The sequence below is a fragment of the Oryza glaberrima genome, chromosome 3 (assembly GCF_000147395.1).
Source record: "Oryza glaberrima chromosome 3, OglaRS2, whole genome shotgun sequence".
Taxonomy (NCBI): domain Eukaryota; kingdom Viridiplantae; phylum Streptophyta; class Magnoliopsida; order Poales; family Poaceae; genus Oryza; species Oryza glaberrima.
Genome location: NC_068328.1, coordinates 25,739,156 through 25,758,731, shown reverse-complemented (window position 1 = coordinate 25,758,731; position 19,576 = coordinate 25,739,156). Strand labels below are relative to the sequence as shown.

The following is a 19,576-nucleotide window of genomic DNA, read 5'->3' as shown; positions in this document are numbered from 1 at the left end:
AAGGCAATCGCACCATCACAACAAATTGTAGAAGGAGAATGAATCGTATAGAGGATCATATATGTAATCAACCGACGAGTTTGCTAACCTGCATACAATGAACGTTTTCTTTTTTGACAACAATAAACCAACGGCCGGAAGATACGCTTACATGGTATACACATATAGAAACGTATCAAATCTGTTGTATTTTTAGATGAAGTTCTGATGCAAATGAATTCTTGAAGAAATATGTAATGTAATATAGCTTAAGGGGAATGCTAGATTTTAGATGTCCAAATCTGAATCACCTGCCTCCTGAGTCCTGCCTCGCCTTCCAACATCCAACCAAGAGAGAGCGAGACCACGGAGGCAAGAAGAGAGGGGAGAAGTAGCAGACAGGGATTATATGCGATGTTGGCGACGACTACGAGCTCCCCGCTAATCCCTTCATCTTCCCTATAACTGACGACACCCGACTCCAGTAGAGGACGCGTGGATTAAGTTAAGTTAGAATTTCATGATCGGAGTTGGGGGAGGTGGAAGAGGATGGTTTTTTTCGGACTTAGAGGGATGGTTAGGGAGGTAGCAAACCAACAATGAGTGGTGGATAATGGCAGGCGATGAGAACAAAGGTGGTGCAGCTGAAGTCGCGGTGATGAAGGAGGAGGATGGACAGGGTCAGTGGTAGGCTAGTAGGAGCATCAGATCTGGAGCGGTTGAGGCAGCGGGTATGTCTTGGCAGCATGAGCCGTTGGAAATAAGGAATACAAGCAAAGGCGAGGACAGTGCGCCCCCTATAAATTAGGGAGTAGGAGCAAGGTGATTGGAAAGGAGGGAGGCCAATCGGGCAGGGCTCACTAGCGAGCCCAGAAGGTAAGGAGGCGGTAGTGACCTCAATTGCGTTCTTGTAATGAATAAAAGGCAAAGAGAAAAGATAAGGTGAAGAGGAAGAGTCTTCACGAATTTCAATGCAATTCTAGCCAATTAAAAAATCCATTGAAATTTGTGGCATTTTCATGACTGAAAACTTCACCCGGCAGTTTTCTAAGGTTGTCCCTAGGTTAAATATGGCGCTTGATCTAACACCATCGATTAGCTAACACACATCAACCATGCAAGTATATATGCAACACATGAACAAAATTAACAATTCACCTGCCGATCGAGAATGATACGGATATATATATATACCCGCGTAGTCTGTAGGACGTACGGTAGGAGTAAGTGCCATAGCTAGCTGCATATGCTACCCTAGACGACCTGCCAGATTCCATGAGAACACAGCTGCTAAGCATGCTAGCCACTCACATGCATCGCCAACTCTTCGCCGCGCGCGCATGGCATGGCGGCGTGACCTGATGCGTGTGCATGCATGCGTGATCGTCGAGCTCACTTGGGAGCGGCGGGGCCCCGGCGCTTGGCGGCGAGCGCGAGCATGGAGCCGGCGAGCTGGCTCACGGCGGCGGCGAGCCCGGCCATGCACTGCTCGCCGGCCTCGCGCCGCGCCTGCCGCGCCCGCCCACGCCGCTCCTCCGCGGCCACCACCTCCCTGTGCCGCCGCTCCTCCGAGGCCTCGCGGTTCTCCAGCGCCACCGACAGGATCGCGGCGCACCGCCCGATCGCGCCGCCCAGGCCGCCGTCGTCGTCGGAGCTCTCGTCGGCGCCATGATGAGCGTACTCGTCGTCGTCGTCGTCGTGTTCTTGGTGACCCTGCCTTCCTGTCGTCGCTGGTGGCGTGCTGCCCCCCGGTGGCTCGTTGTCCAGCGACGGCCGCCTCCTCTTCCTCTCCGGCGACCCCGAGCTGCAGTTCGCCGTCGCCTCTGGTTAACCAAGCAACCGTACAAAAATGTCCATCAGCACAAGATAAATGGCACTTGAGAGAGAGAGAGAGAGTACCGAGAGGTCGGGGCAGGAGTTGAGCGAGAGGAGAGGCCTGCATGGCCATGGCCGGGACGTCGGCGAGGCCGCCGGAGCCGGACGACGAAGCGCCGGCCAAGAACACGGCGCCTCCGCCGCCGCCGCCGGAGCTCATCGGCCGCCTCTCCACGACCTCGCCCATGGCGTCGTATATCTCGCGCAGGAGGTTGGCCGGGAGGCCCTTCTCCTTCCGCTCCGTCCTGCCCATCACCCAGTAGCTCTCCGCCGGCCCGCCGCCGCCGCCGGCGAGCTCGTGCGCGCGCACCTTCTTGTAGTCCCGCATGAGGTTGTCCCACCGGTCGTTGCACTGGTTCTGGCTGCGCCGGCAGCCGCGGCGCCAGCAGTAGTCCTCCACCCACCGCCACCGCGCGAGCCCCTGGTCCGCCGCCGGCCGCCTGCCGTCGCTCACCCTCTTCTTGGCCTCCACCAGGAGCATCGTCTCCGGCAGCGTCCAGTTCCCCCTCCGGTACTCCCTCGCCGCCGCCGCCATCGCGCTGCCGGCGGTGGAGGCCGCCATGGCGGCGTTCATGGCTTCCTCATCCTCTTCTTGGCCCAGAAGCACATCGGCGTCCATGGCTAGCGAGCTACTTTTTCTGCTTTGTTGTGTGTGGCTGTGTGGTAGTGAGCACTAACTAGTGAAAGCCCAGGATTCAGGAGGCACACTAACTGGCTAGCTAGCTTAGATATTTGGGAATGGTGATCAATAGCATGGTGAGATCTCACACTCACACATGCATCAGAAGAAGATGCACTGCACTGATGCTGTCATCTAGCATAGCTAAGGTGGATGCCTTTGCAATGGGTGGTCTATATAGGCTGTGTTTAGTTCCACGCCAAAATTTTAAGTTTGAAGAAATTAGAACAATTTGACGGAAAAGTTGGAAGTTTGCGTGTAGTAAAGTCCGATGTAACGGAAAAGTTGAAGGTTCGAAGAAAAAAAGTTGAAATCCCATAGTGGGAAAATGTAATGTACTTCAAGCTACTCTAGGGTACATCTCCACCATCTAGCATGTTCTATCTTTTTTTTCTTGTATTACAGTCTAAATGGTTTTAAAAAAATTCTGTAAATATAGCTCATTAGGTTAGATATCCCTCCTTAAATATGCAAGATCAAATTTTACACCTGGAAAAACTAAATCATATAAATCCGATTGTAAATATGACCGCGCACTTGGCATACGCAGTTTGATTTGTTTTTCCTCTGTGCTTGTAAATGAAAACTAATCTTAATTTTTTTATGGAGGGATGTATAACACAAATAATCTATATTGTGTATATTTGTTATTATTAAATGTTTGTGGATTACTAGTAGAAAGGAAAAAAAAACAAGGCTTAAATAGACTGCATGATTGCATGGATAGAATAAAGCAATGTCCTATTGCTAGTACTAGTAATAACTACTTCATGCATGCACAATCAATTAATCCCAGGGTATATAGTTAATGCTAGTAAGGGAAGACAGCAGTGTACCATTGCTAGTAATAACAACTTCTTGCATGCATAATTAATTAATCACAGGGTATATAGTAAATGTTAGCAAGAATGTACTAAATGAGTGGACATGTGAGAACTGAGAAGAAAAGGAGCATCTAGCTGTTTGGTTCTTATGCATTGCCTTTCTCATCACTCCCCCTTTTGTTGGCTTTTTTGACTTGATGTGGTGGGGGTGTATTAGGGTTTGACTATCTTGTTCCCTATTAGCTTCCAGTGCATACGTGAGGAGTTTAAGGTCAAGAAAACAGGGGTGATCAACTTCATGGTCAAGGACTCAAGGGTTGCATATTTGAATGTTTAACTTAAATTGTCTCAACAAAAAAAAATAGCAGGCTATAGTTAGTTAACAATGGCCCTTAGCTTTGTATGACTTGTTCACCTTAATTTAGTAATTAAACTAAGTATCCAGACAAAGCAACAATCATTTGGTGAGTCAGTGAGGGGGCCAGTATGATGCATGAGCAAGGCCACCATGTTAGCACATAATAAGTGCCATCTTTGGCAATGTGTGAGGATGCGTGGATGGCTAAATTAACATGAATCTTGGGGGGAGCAAATGTACCGCAGGCCTCACAGGCATCACATGGCGGGTGGTGGCAGAGAAAAAGGCTGGACAAAGGAAAGAAGGGGCTGACCGGCGTAGAGGGTTTTGCAGCTAGCTAGCCACCAGCTCCAAGGACCTTTAGGTGCATGTGATGATGTGAATATATACGTGGAATTATGAAAAGATATGCTGTAATCTCTTTATCTTGGTCCTTTAAATTAATACAAAACTTATTTTACTAATAGAGCATGGTAAAACGTACATTCAAGAGAATAGGTCATCAGATCGACACCAAAACTATCGGTGCTAACCATTAATGTGTCGGCACCAACTACCTTAGCATCGACACTTAGTACACCTAAAGCTAGTAACATGTCCAAATGTCAATGTCAAGATAATTTAGAGGTATGTATGTAGTGTCTATGTTAAGGCCATCAGCGGTGAAGCTATTCCGTATTAATAAACTTGATACTCCCTCCGGTTTCATTTTAATTGACGCTTTGGACAATAACACGCTCTACAAGATATACCTTTGACCTTATTTTTCTATTATAATATATACAATAAATAAATGCATGTTTACTTTTATTATAGTGTTTTGAAAGACAAATCTATATATTTTTTCTAGTTTCTTTAAACTTAATATTTTTAAAGTTATGTGTGGTCAAAGTTATAAAAATTTAACCTCAACCTTGTCCAAAACGTCAATTAATATAGAACCAGAGGGAGTACCAACCTTGGGTAGTTACTAGGTGTCTGGCGCAATATGCGGTTGGTGCTGACCTTTGGGTATATATTTCTAATTTGGAGGGACTATCTTGTAACATAAATTGTAAAAAAATACCAAAGATATTTGTGCATGTATCTGGTGAAAATGATAGATGGCGTCACCCTGATTAAAAGGGTTAAAATTATTATTGTACATGTTCTTCAAGTTAGGATGATAGCTACTCCCTCCGTTTCACAATGTAAGTCATTCTAGCATTTTTCACTAATGATGTTAATGAATTTAGACATAGATGTTAATGAATCTATATAGATATATATGTCTAGATTCATTAACATCAATATAAATGTGGCAAATGCTAGAATGACTTACATCATGAAACGGAGGAAGTATATCGTAATGCTCGATCGGTTTAATAAGCAGCTATATAGCTATATATACATGGAGCATTGACTTCTAAAAATAATAAATTAAATAAAATGGATCATTGCAAATGCCCATACATATTAGCATGTTCGTTCGGTTTGCTATCAGCAAGTTTAGAGCCTCAATCGTCTGCAAGCTAAAAAAGAGGTCAGCGCAAGGGATATGTAGGATCACCTATAAATTTGTCGACAAATTTTCTTTTAAAAATTTGACAAATTTAATTATAGTACAATTGTGATATAATTACACTGCAACTTACATGTAACTTGTATGTAACTTTCAAAAAAAATCTCTCCGTAACATGCTATTTCGGTGAAATGGATCGAGGTCATGAGAACGAATCATCTCATATGTGTGCATTCTGTGATTTTTTTTTCCTTCCTCACTTGCACAAATCTTGAAACAAATTTAATGTTTCAAAATTATGTGAAAGTTATACATATAAGTTATACTGTAGTCACATACAAGTTATAGTGTAATTACATGCAAAATATAGTATAATTACACTACGATTATACTATAATTACATCTGTCAAATTATTAGGAGAAAATTTGTCGCAAATATATAGCAAAATTTGTTTCAATTTATTTATCGTCCTAGTTAATCTTACACTAAATTAGAAGGTATGATAAATTAAATTGCTACCCTCATGAATTACATCCTAATCATCTTTCAGAAACAAGCACTAAAATTTCTTGTAAGGAGTACTGGTACTAATATGAATGTATTGATGAAAAGTAACGAGATGAAAAACATCTCTAAAAATGCTTTGCATTATGAGAACAAGTATTTTGACAAAAAAATTAAATACCAAAAGAGAAGAAAATTGAATCAGAGAATATTAAAGATGATTAGTGTGTTAATATAATCCCTTCGTTTTATATTATAAGACTCTTTGATTAAGTTTATAAAGTTTATCGAGAAATTTAATAACATATATAACATCAAATTATTTCATTGAATATATTTTGATAATATTTTTTTAAAAAAATATTATTATATTTTTCTATAAAAGTCAATGTGTCTTATAGTATGAAACGAAAGAGTACAAATAGAGTAATATTTACGGATGAAATTTAATTCAAAGGAATATAAATAGTTTATTAGAAGTACTGGGTTGGTAGTTAGCTTCTAAGAATATAGAAAAACTGCTTTTTTTTTGGCTTCTAGTTTATTTTCTTGAGTTTATTAATTAGCTATAGTTTCTTAGAATTTAGATGCGAATTTGAACTATTTGAAGAAGCTAAAGATTCTTAAGAGAAGCTGCAGCTGCTCAGCTAAATAGAGCCTTATGTGAGTAAAGTGCATTGGCGGTCCTTAAACTTGTATGGTTGTGTCATATAGGTCTCTATACTCTCAAAATACATATTCAGGTCTTATAACTTGTCAAAGTGTATCATTTAGGTCCCAAATTAACCCATTCCCTCTAGGATCCTACGTGGCGTATATGTGGCAATGCCACATGGACGTGATGTGTCCTTTTATTCTTCTTTTTTTTCTTCTTTTCTTTTTCTTTTTCGTTTTCTTCTCATTCTTCTTTTTTTCCTTTTTTCTGCACGGATCAAAGAGAAAGGAGAAGAAAGGGAAAAAATAGAAGAAAAAAAAGAAAATGGGAAAAATTTAAATGGATCCCATTTGTCAGTCAAAATAATGCCATGCCATGTACATGTGGCATGCTACATCAACGCCACGTAGGATCCTAAAGGGGTTGTGGCGATTTGTGACCTAAATAACACACTATGACAAGTTCTAGGACTTGGATATGTATTTTGAGAGTTTATGGACCTAAATGATATACCCTTATAAGTTTAAGGACCGTCCGTACACTTACTCTTTATTTGCGCTCAAACCAGCCGATTCTTATCCTTTCTTGCTTCTATGCAAAGTGATATCTGACAGCTCGACCATGAACCACAATATATCTCGGGTGAAATTTCTCTTTTAATAACTTTTTCAACAAGTTTTTGCCAATGCCGGTGACCAACTTCGATCATAGTCAGGTGATAGTGATCATAATCACCTATGAAGTGATAAGAAAGTAAGGAATATATAAAAGCATATTTAGGAACCATGTGGTAGTTATGACAAGATATATTTGTTGACATCAATTAATTTATAATCAAGCACCGAAGCACGAACCGTATGTGCATAAAGTAGCAGGCTCTTGATGTTTCTAATATTTTTTACGAGTCAGAAAGTAGTATAATACATTATATGTCAATCCTGAACTGTTGACAAAAAACATTACGAAGCTAGCATGATAATTCTAACCGATAATAGCGGCTATAATACACTATAAACCTTAATCCTTGTGCCAAAATTTTACCATACAAAATAGATAAAATCCAAAATATACCATTGACAAACATCAAATTCCAAAAAATACTATCGATAAGTACGAGTTCCATGAAATGCCATTGTACAAGCGAATATGTCCTAGAAATGCCATTGTCGTTAGGATTCCTTTAGTAGCTTTCAGTGTTATATGATGAACAGTATATTTAACGGCGCGGGATGGATGGAACCCTAACGACGATGGCAATTCTAGAACAAAATCGCTTGTATGATGGTATTTTGTGGAACTTGTACTCATCGATAGCTTTTTTAGATTGGGTGTTTGTTAATGATATTTTTTGGATTTTCTCTACAAAATAAAACAACTTGAGACCTTATTATTTTGCCTATGCTTATACTTGTATAAATCAAAATTTAAACAAATTCAATTTTTAAATTTAATTGTTTTTATTATAGGTTATTTTACAACTTTATTCACTATGAACACACATAAAGAATTTCGTTACTCTCATAAATATTTTTTATTATTTATTAATAAACGATTTAGATAAACACATAAATATCTTTTTATTATTTATTAATAAATAAAGCGATTTAGATAAGCGAAATCCTTGCAGTATCCCAACCGGTGCCCCCCACAAACCAAGCAGGCCACCAGACACTGACAGCCGTGGCAGCCGAGGCGGGCCCACTCTAACACCAACAGCTCGCGGGTATCCTCGGGCAGCGTAGCGCAAGCATTTTCTCCGCCAGCGAGCAAAAAAAAAAAAAAAAGAAGAAGAAAAAATCCACCGATCTGGACTCGACTCGACGGTCGACGCCACCCCCCACCGGCCGGCCCCGTCTCGCCGTCGCCGCCGCCGTCTCCGCCACCCAAAACCCTAGCCCTGCAGCCTCCCCTCCGCAGGTCGCCCCCTCTCCTCGCCATGGCCACCAACGGCAGCTCCCCGGTACGACGACGACCCGGGATGTTTCTGGGACTTTTTCCCCCGATTTCCGGCGATTCTTATGAGAGTTTTTTTTTTCTTTTTTGGGTTGCAGAGGGCGAGGGAGACTGAGAGCAGCCTGGAGAAGGTGAAGCGGCAGCTCTCGTCGGGGTCCGGGCGGTACCTGCTGCAGGGGCCACTGCTGAAGCGATCTGAGACGGTATGGTCTCGCCGGTCGTATTTCGTGAGCGGGTGTGATGGGATTGTATGGGGGGTGTTTATTAGGCGAGGTTTTTGGTGATAGGTTTGATCTATGAGGTTTTTCTGGTGTTGAATGGTTCGATTTTGAGTCTGCCCTTGAGAATTCTTGTGTGCGAGTATTAGGGATTTTGATGTGTGGTTGGTTGGTGGTAGGAGAAATTATGGTTCGATTATGTGTGTAGCTATTCTGTTCGATTTCTTGGAATGATTTTTATTGGAGTGATAGGGAGTATGTGAGATTTGGTGAGTAAGAGCTAGGAGCATCGCATTGACCTTTGTCGGTGGCATCGTCCAAGTAACCATGTTGTGGTATTTGAGTCTAGTGTGATAGACTAGAGAGAAAGGGGAAGCCAGGTGAATCTTATTCCAAGGGTAGAATGAACTTTATTTTGAGATAAACATAAGTCATAGGGCGCCTGCCGTTGATACATTGGTGCACACGAATTTGCTACTGACCAGGAAAATACAATCTAGTGAATCGACTAGGACCAATTCTGTTCAAACAAATGCAATCAGTGGAAACTAGCAAACATAGTTTGTTCTGAAATGTGAAAATCACGGCAGCAATCTAACCTCTTCGATTTTTTTCCGTCGTACAGTTGAGGAAATGGAATGAGAGATGGGTAATTTTAGACCCTACTTCAGGAAAGATGGAATACAAGTATGGAGAACTTTGAAAGTTTTGTGACTAAATACCAATTAAATTCCTGCTATTTTCTCTATACTCATTTTTTTTCCCTTGTTGCAGAATTCGGAGAAATGAAACTGCCATTAAAGGAACCATTATATTTGATGCTTCAAGCACTATTACCTTGTCCCCTGTAAATTTCCAGTAAGATTATCTACTGTATATAAACTTTTCTTGGTATGGTATTTCGAAGTTTGAACTAACTACTGCTCAAATTCTTACAGAGGGATGCCAAAGTATGATGGCTGCTGTTTCTGTATCCTATACACTTGCTCAATGTTTTTTTAAGGAGTGTATATGCTTTTAGTTTTTAGTGTTCCTTGACTTCAGATAGACATTGGAACTCCTCAAAAAAAGGATTACTTTCTTTGTGCTGAAACTCCTGGTGCTGCAAAGGCTTGGGTATCTACGTTGCTGTAAGCTTTCTGATCCATGACTTGTCAAATATTGTCATACTCCCAGATTGCTGCCCACTGCCAGTCATTTACAAATGCTAATTCCTAAACATTACTGCAAACACACATACTCCAATATGAACGGGCAAATGAATGCGATGTATTTTCTCTCTCTGAGAAAAAGGTGTAGGCAGGAGAATTGCTACCACTCTATCTTGGGCTGATATTATCTATTTTAAACAGTGCAACACAATTAGTACTACAAGCGCATAAAGAAGCAGTGAATTCTTTGGCTGGGAACGGCTCTCCTGCCACGTTAGGTACAGTTGCTACAGCAGTTGCTAACGCCAACGCTACTGCTTTGGAGGCTACCAAGGAGATAGAAGCAGCAATGAAAGTTTCAATGAGGGCAGCTCTTGGGTTGGGTGCAAACAATCCAAAGGAAGGTCAACTTGATGATTTAACCATCATGAAGGTATGCATTCTTTTCTCAGTGAAGATAGATTCTCTCATCTAAAATCTTGTTTCATATTGCAAGTGGTCTTGCTCTTCTAGATAATCTTTACTTTGCTGCTTTCAAATATTTTCTGTGATAACATTTCTATTTTATTAGTTTTAAATCGTATGGTGTCCCATCTCTACCTATGAAGCAGACCACACTCTAGTATTCGCACTTGGTACTGATTTCATACAGGGCATTACGAACTGCAGACAATATTCCTACATGCTTTACATCGTTGCTGTCAACCTGTGCTAGTGTAATATTAGGTTGGTTGCCTCAGGCTAGATTGCCAGATTAATATATTATGTATAAACTTGGTGCAAATTTATGCCACAGAACATACCTGGTTAATTATAAGTAGATGAGATTTGGCTTTTATTGGGAGTCTGAAAATTGTTGTAATATTGTATGACATAAATTTACACTGTTTGGTATGATTTGTTCAACAATGTTTTCCATTTCTAAACATTTTAGATGGTTCCATCTTTGCTTATTAGGTTTCAATTTTCATGCATGTGCTGCTAGGCACATGGTTGGGTATCTTTGATTTTATTCATGAGCATTATTTTGTCAATTTTCTACTTTTCATATTCCTCAGGAGACTCTTCGGGTGAAAGATGAGGAGTTGCAGAATTTGGCCAAGGATATTCGTGCTCGGGATGCTACAATTAAGGAAATAGCAGATAAATTAACAGAGACTGCAGAGGCTGCGGAAGCTGCTGCTTCTGCAGCCCATACGATGGATGAACAGAGAAGACTTCTATGTTCGGAGATCGAGCGCCTAAGACAAGCAATGGAAAGACAAATGGAACAATCCATGCTCAAGGTAAATAGTTATATTTAATATCTGAATTTCGAATGCTCTGAATTCTCATGCTCCAAATGGTCTATGGATATTACAGCTAAGACAATCTGAAGAAAAGGTAATTAGCTTGAGTAAAGAGAAGGACCAATTGCTGAAGGAAAGAGATGCTGCACTTCAGGAGGCTCATATGTGGCGCACTGAGCTAGGGAAAGCTAGAGAGCAAGCAGTAATACAAGAAGCAACTATTGCCAGAGCAGATGAGAAGGTAAGGGCATCTGAAGCAGATGCTGCAGCTCGGATAAAGGAAGCTGCTGAAAAGTTACATGCTGTTGAGAAAGAAAAAGAGGAGCTTCTATCCCTTGTTGGTATTCTTCAATCACAAGTCCAGAGGTTTGTCTTGTTTTATGTGTTCTGCATTTACTGAGTTAAAAGAGAAATTTATATAAGAGATGGAAGCATCTCACGAGTTATGCATTACAACATTGTCATTGACCTAAACACGAACCTACTGATGCAGAGAGCAAAGCAGCACGAAGCAGGTATGCGAAGAGAGATCTGAATCATGCTCCGGCACCGATAACTCCCCTCCCTTGACAAAGCACGTTGATGCATCAGATGACGATGTCGACAAAGCTTGTGTGAGTGACTCAAGATCTGTCCTAGTTTCCAAAGATAACACTGAAGTCCAACTGGCCGTGGATGGGGTCGACATCCGTCCTATCGGTGATGCGGAATGGGGTAGTTTCCAGCAGTCGGAAGCATTGATCGCCGATGTGCGGGAGGTCTCCCCAGAATCAGAAGGCGGCAGCTTGGATATCCCTGTGGTCAACCCCCCACCAGTGAGCGATCATATCCAGGGAGGCGCAACCCACCCCTGAAGGCCTGGAGTTCTTCCGGTTGCCAAATACATTCTGGGATTGTTGTGATTATTGAGGATAACCGACTGGGATTTGAATCCTTTCGAGAATTGCTGTGGCAGGAGTTCGCACCGGTGCCTGGTTGTATGTTCATTGTATTAAAACTATACGACTCAAATAAAAGATAGCGGTGGCTTGTGTGTGTAAATTGTTCGGTTCAAGCTCTCTTTTGTTACATTCTGACTTCAATGCATTAAAGTAGTAGTAACTGTTAAAACGGCAGATTAAATTTGAGAAACCGGCATGATACAGATTTAGCAGTGTGAATGTGAGATCTTGTCAACTTGGTCACATTGCTCTCACGGTTTCCCTTTACACGGAACATCGGCAACTCCAAACAAGGACTGTAAAAACTGGTCCGCGAGCTCGCCAGAATACTACTACAAAACTTACAAGATCAACTTACAATGGGGGCACGCATTGCAATTACAATATCAAAACCTTACGTTTCAGTGGATAAGAAAGCAAGCAATTGGTAAACCTAGTAACATAATAACTAAACTTGCACACTCCACGGCACGCCGAACCATCAACCAGCCATCACCACCTGAACTTCTGAACTTTCTAGTCCCGGGACTCAACGCCGTTGGGTCCTCTCGGGCTACCGGCACTGCTGTGCTGCTCATACTCCTGGCTTGGGAAAACATCAGACTGCAAACTCGTCGAGATGTTATTCGCATGAAGCCATGTCAACTCCCACAAGCTGTCGCCCCCAATGGTGCTCCTCTTTGCGAGGATTCCCCTGTTCTTCATCGCAATTAGAATGTTCTTGAGCAGCTCAGGGATCAGCTCTTGCAGCTTGTCGCTGCGCTTGCCACGGACCTTGATCTTGATGTACTTCTCCATCCGGCTGAGGACTCCTAGCCACAACTTGCAGAAGCTGCTTAGCCCAAAAAGATCTGGCAGTAGTTGCAGATAGACCTTCGCGACTAGTTTCATGGCGAGCACAAGGGATCCTTCCATGTTCCTGTAGTCCTTCTGCGAGTGATTCTGGCTGATCTCTAGTAAGTCATCCAGCAGCGCGAATATGACGAGATCGAAAGCATGTGACCATGTGGAGCTCTGAAGGCACACCCCTTCTGTTGCTGTTAGGCATCGCTGAAGCGAAGTTAGCGCGTGATTTCTCACCTCCTCTCTCTGATCCAAACTCAACTTTTTCAGTGCTTGCAGCAATTTGAGCCACATCTCCCTGATTGCTTCCAACACTTTGTCAGTTTCCTCGCCTGTCCCTTTTGTCTCTTGTGACCATCGGGCAAGACTATTGGCTGAATCAGCCATCAGATCCAGGGCACGAATGGATCTGTCAATTAGACCAACCCTGGATTCAGCAAACTGCCGTGACGCTTCGATACAGAAAGCATAATTTGATAGTGAAAGGTGAGCACCCTCGGACATGATATACATGATAGCCTCAAAGCCTACTTCTGAAGCATCAGGGTGTCGAGCTGTAATGGAGAGCAGTAACACTACAGTTCTCCAGCCCATTTGTGATTTTACGTGTCCAGCATTTGCTTTGACAAGGCGTGCAACCTCCTGAGTGATGTTTTCACAGTATGCATCTGCTACACGCGCATCCAGCTTGAGAACTAATTGCAATGACCTCAGCAGCTCATCCGCAAGGTTCTCTTTATATGGTAATAACCTCTGGCATATGCGCAGAAGTCCAAAAATAGCTTTCTCCACAAGAGCACATGGCATAACTGTTGACTGAACTATGTTGGCAATATGCTCATAAACTCCTTGCCAGAGAAGCACAATTCGGTCTCGGTTGTTAAGCGTAATTGCGATTAGCAGTTCCAGACAGAATACAGCTGTGTCCTCATCATCTGGTGAGCTGGCAACCTTTTGAGGTCGTCCTGCAGCCCAAATCAGTGCCCTAGCAAGTTGTAATAGTGAATCAGGTTGCAAGAATTTGCTCTCTGTAAATATACTATCTATTCGGCATTTCTGAATCGTCTGTAGAGTTCTCTGATGGGCAGCAAGTTGCTGCTCAGTGGGCTGTGACCTTGGTTCTTCGCTGTCAAGTGACAGCAGCTGACTAAATCTCCCCATAAGTCCAGAGGATTTCCGAGGCGTACCCATAACTGGAATATGAGATGTGGAAATTGAGCTAGGAGTAGGCTTTCCTTGGACAGTTTCAGCAGAAACTTCTGAATCATCAGCTGCATCACTAGCAACACGGGCAGGAAGAAGGCCTAACTTATGCAGCCTCAATATGCAATCCAAAACATTCCTCCAGCCAGTACGTATGTAGTCCCCATATCTATTAGCTATGGTAAACAATGTCTCAGTTGCCAATCTAGCCTTCAGGTCATCCCCAAAGGCAGTAACTGGTTCCTCAACCAAAGAGGTGTTTAAAAGAGTGGTGAATTTGCAGAGAGAAACGACAAGATCATCCAAAACATCTTCAAGATGATGAAATGCTGAGATTTTTGCGACACCCAAGAAGCCATCCACACAGGCCAACAGAACTTCTTCATGTTCCGAATGATCAAACACCACTGCAATGGCAGCAATAGTAGGACCAGACATGATAGCAAACATATCATGATCCAGAAAGGGCTGAGAATCACCAACTATATACAGAGATGTTGACTTCGACTTCCGCATTAAATCTATCCAGCGGCTGGGAGACATTTCAAAATATCCCATACCCTGCTCTGGTGTGGTCTTAATCTCATTTCGGCATATGGAGTGGTATAGTTCAGACAGCATCTCACGCGGAAGGTCACTACCCCCATTTATGTTCCTGTTGTTCTTGATGAAGTCCTCCTCAGTCATTTTCTTCTTTACTTGCATGTTATGCTGATCAGTGTTCAGCATTATAATTGAGTAAGCAAGCAGTAAAGCAGTGTCCTTGTTTGCGAAAGCCTGTGGGGACTGCTCATAGTATCTGTCTGAGAAAGCCTCAAGAACCCTCTGTATCTTCTGAGATTCTCCAGGCAGACGAAATGTCTCCAAAAATAGTCTCAGAGCTGTATCAAGGTTCATCTCCTGGAAGTCAAAGGTTTGAGCAAACTCATGAAGCACCTGAACACAAAACTCATCATGATTGCCTAGAAAGTCTCCTACAAGATTCTTGTCCAAACCAGCCGTGTAGCGGAAAAAACAAGCCACACTTTGGGGATCAAGCTTCTCAGGCAACAAATGAGTGCCTTGAAGAAATTCCAGACCCTTCTTTGGGTCTCTGTTGAAGTGATCAGCACCAATCATTAGTCTTCTTTTGACATACTTTCTTTGACGGACAAACTTCACCCAATGCTGAGGATCTGAAAAATTCTCACACTTAACAGTCCAGAAGGGAGTGTATTCATCAAGCTCCACAGGCAGGAGCTCAGGGCGTGAAGTAGCATTCCCAATCCGATCAGCCATCCCTTGGATCACAGAGATCAGACCTTCCAGAGCAAGAATGTGCATGGAAGACAATGGGCAGTTAATAGGAAATGCACTCTTTGACAGAAGATTTGCAAGTTCCTCAAAAATATTCCTGCAGGTTATGTCACAGTCCAGATTGGCATACATCTCCACCATGAAATTCTTTTGTCGACAAAAATCAACAAGAGCTTCCATTGCAACCTCCTGCTGATGATATGTTGCTCCGAATCGGGGTTGTGCAAGCCTTAGGATTATACAAGAAAAGAATGCCTCAAGCTGCAATTTGAGCTCAGTCCGGAGATGATGATAAAGATTTAGCACAATGCTGCACACCATTGAAAGGATAAGTGGGCTCATGGACAACCCAAACTGCATTAGGTTTCGGAAAAGCTCATCTTGAACTAATGACAGCAATTTTGGGTGCTTACGAATTGAAGATCCACCAAGCTCAATTGCTGAATTGATCAACTTCAGAGCAAACAATGGCAGATCTTCATCAACTCCAATTTGCTCGACAACATTGAGGAGGGAGCAGAGGAAATGAAAAATCTCCACCATGCATGGGATCCCGTAAGGCTCCACAACAATGCCACTGCCATCTGCAGAATTCTCATCAGATGTAACTGCCTCAGATGCATAGCTCCCATTGCCATTTTCCATTTGTCCAATCCCAAAATGATGGTTTTTATCCATGCCACCCATCTGCACAAGTAGCATACAAAAAGCACTAGGTAAACCTGCGCCACGTTGTAAACATGATAGGGAAATTAATACAAATGTGTTTTGTAAGACTTTTATGGACCCTTTCAGCACTAAAATTTTATTTTACCTGGACATAACTTGAGATGGATTCATTAATAGTAGTACAAAAGTAGCCAAATTTTTCACCTTACCATAAATCCAAACACATGATTGGGCTGAAGGTTTTTCTGTGTACTCTTAATCACTACATATCTTTAATGTTGACAACCTTCTAGACGGCCTTTCACTAAAACAGTTGACAGGCACTAAAAAAGGCCACCTTTACGACTTTGTTTTGCTCAACAAAAAGACTTGGCAACACAGCATGCAAGATACAGCGGGTGAGCTAAAAGATGCAAGGTAACCAGAAGTGTCCAAGCAAAACCATTTAGGCTGAGCATGGCTGTGTCATTGAGGTTGTAGAAGTGCTGGTGATAACAAGGCCCTTATGATTATGGTGTTAGATCACTATGTCTGCATTCATAAATTAAAACACCATTGGGACTAGGGATTAAAAAAAAAGTAAAAAGAAAACAGCAGAAAGCAATTATCCCAACCAGATTATGGAATAAAATAATGGATACCAGGTCTTGTGTCAAACTTAAATAAAGTTGAAACAACATAATTTGGTATTTGTCAGAAACTTTAACATTTCATCATGCACAATTTCTGTTTGTGCACATCAAGTGTGTCCCTTCAGATAAGGGTAGGAAATCTATGGTGAGATGAGAAAAACTACTATTTTATACTTCTAGTGAGGTAGTGGATATCTCTAATTCTCTTCGTGGAGCTAGGTTTATCCCTATGACCTCCAATTCGTTTCAAGATCTCCTGATTCCAATCAGTTCCATGCTAAACGCAAGAAAAAATATGGTAATTTGTTGGGAACTTGGACTGTTCAAACATTATTTATTGTTACTGTTTCTGAGTAAGTGGTTCCCAAGTGAGGAACTACTGTTTTGAGCTTATTCTGAGTAAGTGGTTCCCAAGTGAGGAACTACTGTTTTGAGCTTACAAACTACAAATTCTCTGTCAAATTTGCAAATGAAGAGTTGAGAAGCATATCAGTTGGTTAGAAACAGGCATAGCAGAATAGTGACTAAAATCTTGGGATAAACATGCACATTGCAGACCTCAGCAACAACATAGTGCATCGCATAAAAACATACCACACTTGCACGACAGTTTCGAGGTATTGAAACTGAATATTGGAAAAGAAGTCACTGACATTTATCAAAGTAACCATCAAGTACATGGTCCTGATTTCAAAACATCACCAGCCTCAACAATCCAGTTTTAAAACTGGTTCCTGAGGGAGAACAAACTGGAAACTGGGTTTGGAAGGAACAGGGAAACATCGATAGACCCACTTTTTGAATAAATGATTATAAAACCAACTGAATACGGCCTACTTTAAAGGAGAATTTTGAGGATGGATTGAACAGAAGATATTGGTGCAGTGAAAACAAAACATGGTTGTTTTCCGAGTTCGAAAAGAAAATAATAAAGCAGTCACACATGCAGGTAGCCAGATAGTGTTATCGGATTCAGCATGTTTGCACATTCTATTTTACAAAATGCAGGGGAAAGGGAAAAAGGAAAAAAAAAAAACTTCCACTATTTCTAAAACCTACCAAACGTGTCATACCAATATTCATTTGAGCAGGCCAGCACAGCATAGTGAAGTGAGGTTCATTTAATCACATACTCCCTCCGTCCCTAAATATATGGGATTTTGGTTGGATGTGACATATCCTAGTATAACGAATCTGGACAGGAGCCTGTTCGGATTCGCTGTACTAAATATGCCACATCTAACCAAAATCCCTTATATTTAGGGACAGAGGGAGTAATTCTTAGCGCATGTATCGGTTTCTAGACATCAAAATAGCATTGCAGTGTTAGATGCAAACTCAAATATTCAGTTCAGCACATTGCTGAACCAGCCACATGGAATTCATCCATTAAGTCATACTAGTTGGCATTAAATCCTTGTGTGTAGCCCCTATGAAATTCATGGGTACAACACAAACTCAAATAACGTGTGGAGTTTATTGCTGTTTGTAATGTTTGTAAAACTAATGAATGATCGCATTCACATGATTAGTACTAGCTATTAATAGCAAAGCAAAATTTGCTCATTACCTCTGGTTTGACGGAACCGTCAGGCCCATCACCACTCCCAATCTGCGGGAGGCGGGCGAAGACACATCGGATGAGCTCGTGCATCGCGTGCCGCGAGAATCGCTGCAGGAGCTCGCCCTTGGCGCCGGCCTGGTGGACGACACGGAAGCACGTGTTGACGGCAGTGCAGACGTGCTGGTCCCCGAGGGCGGGGGCGGCGGGTGCGCGCAGGCAGGCGAGCAGCGCCTGCAGCATCCGCATCAGCACGGCCTCCTCGGCGGCGGCCTCGGCCCCGGCCTCGAACCGGCAGCTGGCGACGGCGTCCACGACCTCCCGCAGCGCGGCGCCCGTGAGGGATGGGCCCATGAGCGCCATCACCTCGTGGAGCGCGGCCAGCGACGCCGAGGTGACCGCGGCGCCGGCGTCCTCGGAGCGGACCGCGTCGAGGAAGGGCCGCAGCACCGCGCCCGCGGGCGCGGCGGCGGCGGAGGGGGAGAAGACGAGGCGGCGCAGCGCCTTGAGGGAGGAGACGAGCGGGTGGTCCGCCGCAGCGTCGTCGGCGGTGGCGCGCGGGTGGCGGAGGCTGCGGCGCATGACGGCCAGCACGGCGCTGGCCTCGGCGGAGATCGCGCAGGCGAGGCCGGCCGCGTCGCCGCCATCCCCCGCGGCGGCGGCGGAATGAGGTGGCTCCTCCGCGATGGGGTCGATCCCGGCGGCGCCCGGCAGCCTTGGCCGCCCCATTCCGCTTCCCCCCCGCGGCGACTAGGCTAGGCGGCGCCGCAGCATAGCGGATCTGGGCGGCGGATCGGGCGAGGAGGAGGAGTAGTGGCCGAGTGGTGGGAGGAGACGGCGAGGTTGGGAGGAGGGGGTGTGAGTTCGTGCCCGTCGTGCGTGCGTGCCTGGCTTTTCGCTCGTGGCCGCTTTAATTTTTCCGCCGCGCCGCGCCGTGCTGGCTGGGGTTGGGGGAAGGAGAAGGAAGCAGGAGTAGCGTAGTGCTGGTTGCGAGGGGAGGTCGCGAATCGCGATGGACTTTTCGGGGTGGGCGTCAAAGCCGTCAAGGGGCCCCCGTGTTTTGGGCTCGAGTTCGGTGGCGAGGCAACTGGCTGCGTAGTCTGCGTTGCGGCTGAGCCAGCCAGCAGCAGCCAGCAGCGAGCGAGCAAGCGTCGAGGGGCACAAGACTGCACGAGTACTTGGGCCGGATGGCACTTGCGACTAGAAAACTCGTATCGAGAGTGATAAGAATAAGGCATTAAGGCCCTGCTCTATTCATTAACTCTAAACTTTAACTTTCTTATTTGCTTTGAGCACGTTTTTTAAACGATTAAATGGTAGGTTTTTTTTCTAAAACAGTTTCTATATAGATGTTGTTTTAAAAAGCAAATAAATCTATTTTTCAAATTTATAATAGTTAATACTTAATTAATAATGTGCTAATGAGGTTTCTCGTTTACGTGCA

General features: G+C 43.5%; 3 protein-coding genes across 3 annotated transcripts; 1 reads left to right on the top strand and 2 right to left on the bottom strand.

Annotated features, from left to right (window-relative positions):
• Positions 1–400: 400 nt before the first annotated feature.
• Positions 401–3,085, bottom strand: LOC127765879 (trihelix transcription factor ASR3-like). Its single transcript, XM_052290846.1, has 2 exons — positions 1,879–3,085; positions 401–1,802 (listed from the first exon to the last, which is right to left on the bottom strand). Exons 1-2 carry the CDS (start codon positions 2,471–2,473, stop codon positions 1,372–1,374), a joined length of 1,026 nt encoding a protein of 341 aa, XP_052146806.1. The 5' UTR covers positions 2,474–3,085; the 3' UTR covers positions 401–1,371.
• A 5,059-nt stretch (positions 3,086–8,144) lies between these two features.
• LOC127768674 (uncharacterized) lies at positions 8,145–12,028 on the top strand. The gene is made up of 10 exons (XM_052294296.1): positions 8,145–8,336; positions 8,428–8,532; positions 9,173–9,234; positions 9,322–9,405; positions 9,486–9,517; positions 9,596–9,677; positions 9,900–10,131; positions 10,757–10,984; positions 11,061–11,353; positions 11,481–12,028. The coding sequence occupies exons 1-10, from the start codon at positions 8,313–8,315 to the stop codon at positions 11,839–11,841; spliced, it is 1,503 nt and encodes a 500-aa protein (XP_052150256.1). The 5' UTR covers positions 8,145–8,312; the 3' UTR covers positions 11,842–12,028.
• Positions 12,029–12,222: 194 nt separating this feature from the next.
• On the bottom strand, positions 12,223–19,128 carry LOC127768673 (ARF guanine-nucleotide exchange factor GNOM-like). The gene is made up of 2 exons (XM_052294295.1): positions 18,142–19,128; positions 12,223–15,957 (listed from the first exon to the last, which is right to left on the bottom strand). The coding sequence occupies exons 1-2, from the start codon at positions 18,859–18,861 to the stop codon at positions 12,445–12,447; spliced, it is 4,233 nt and encodes a 1,410-aa protein (XP_052150255.1). The 5' UTR covers positions 18,862–19,128; the 3' UTR covers positions 12,223–12,444.
• Between the last annotated feature and the right edge of the window lie 448 nt (positions 19,129–19,576).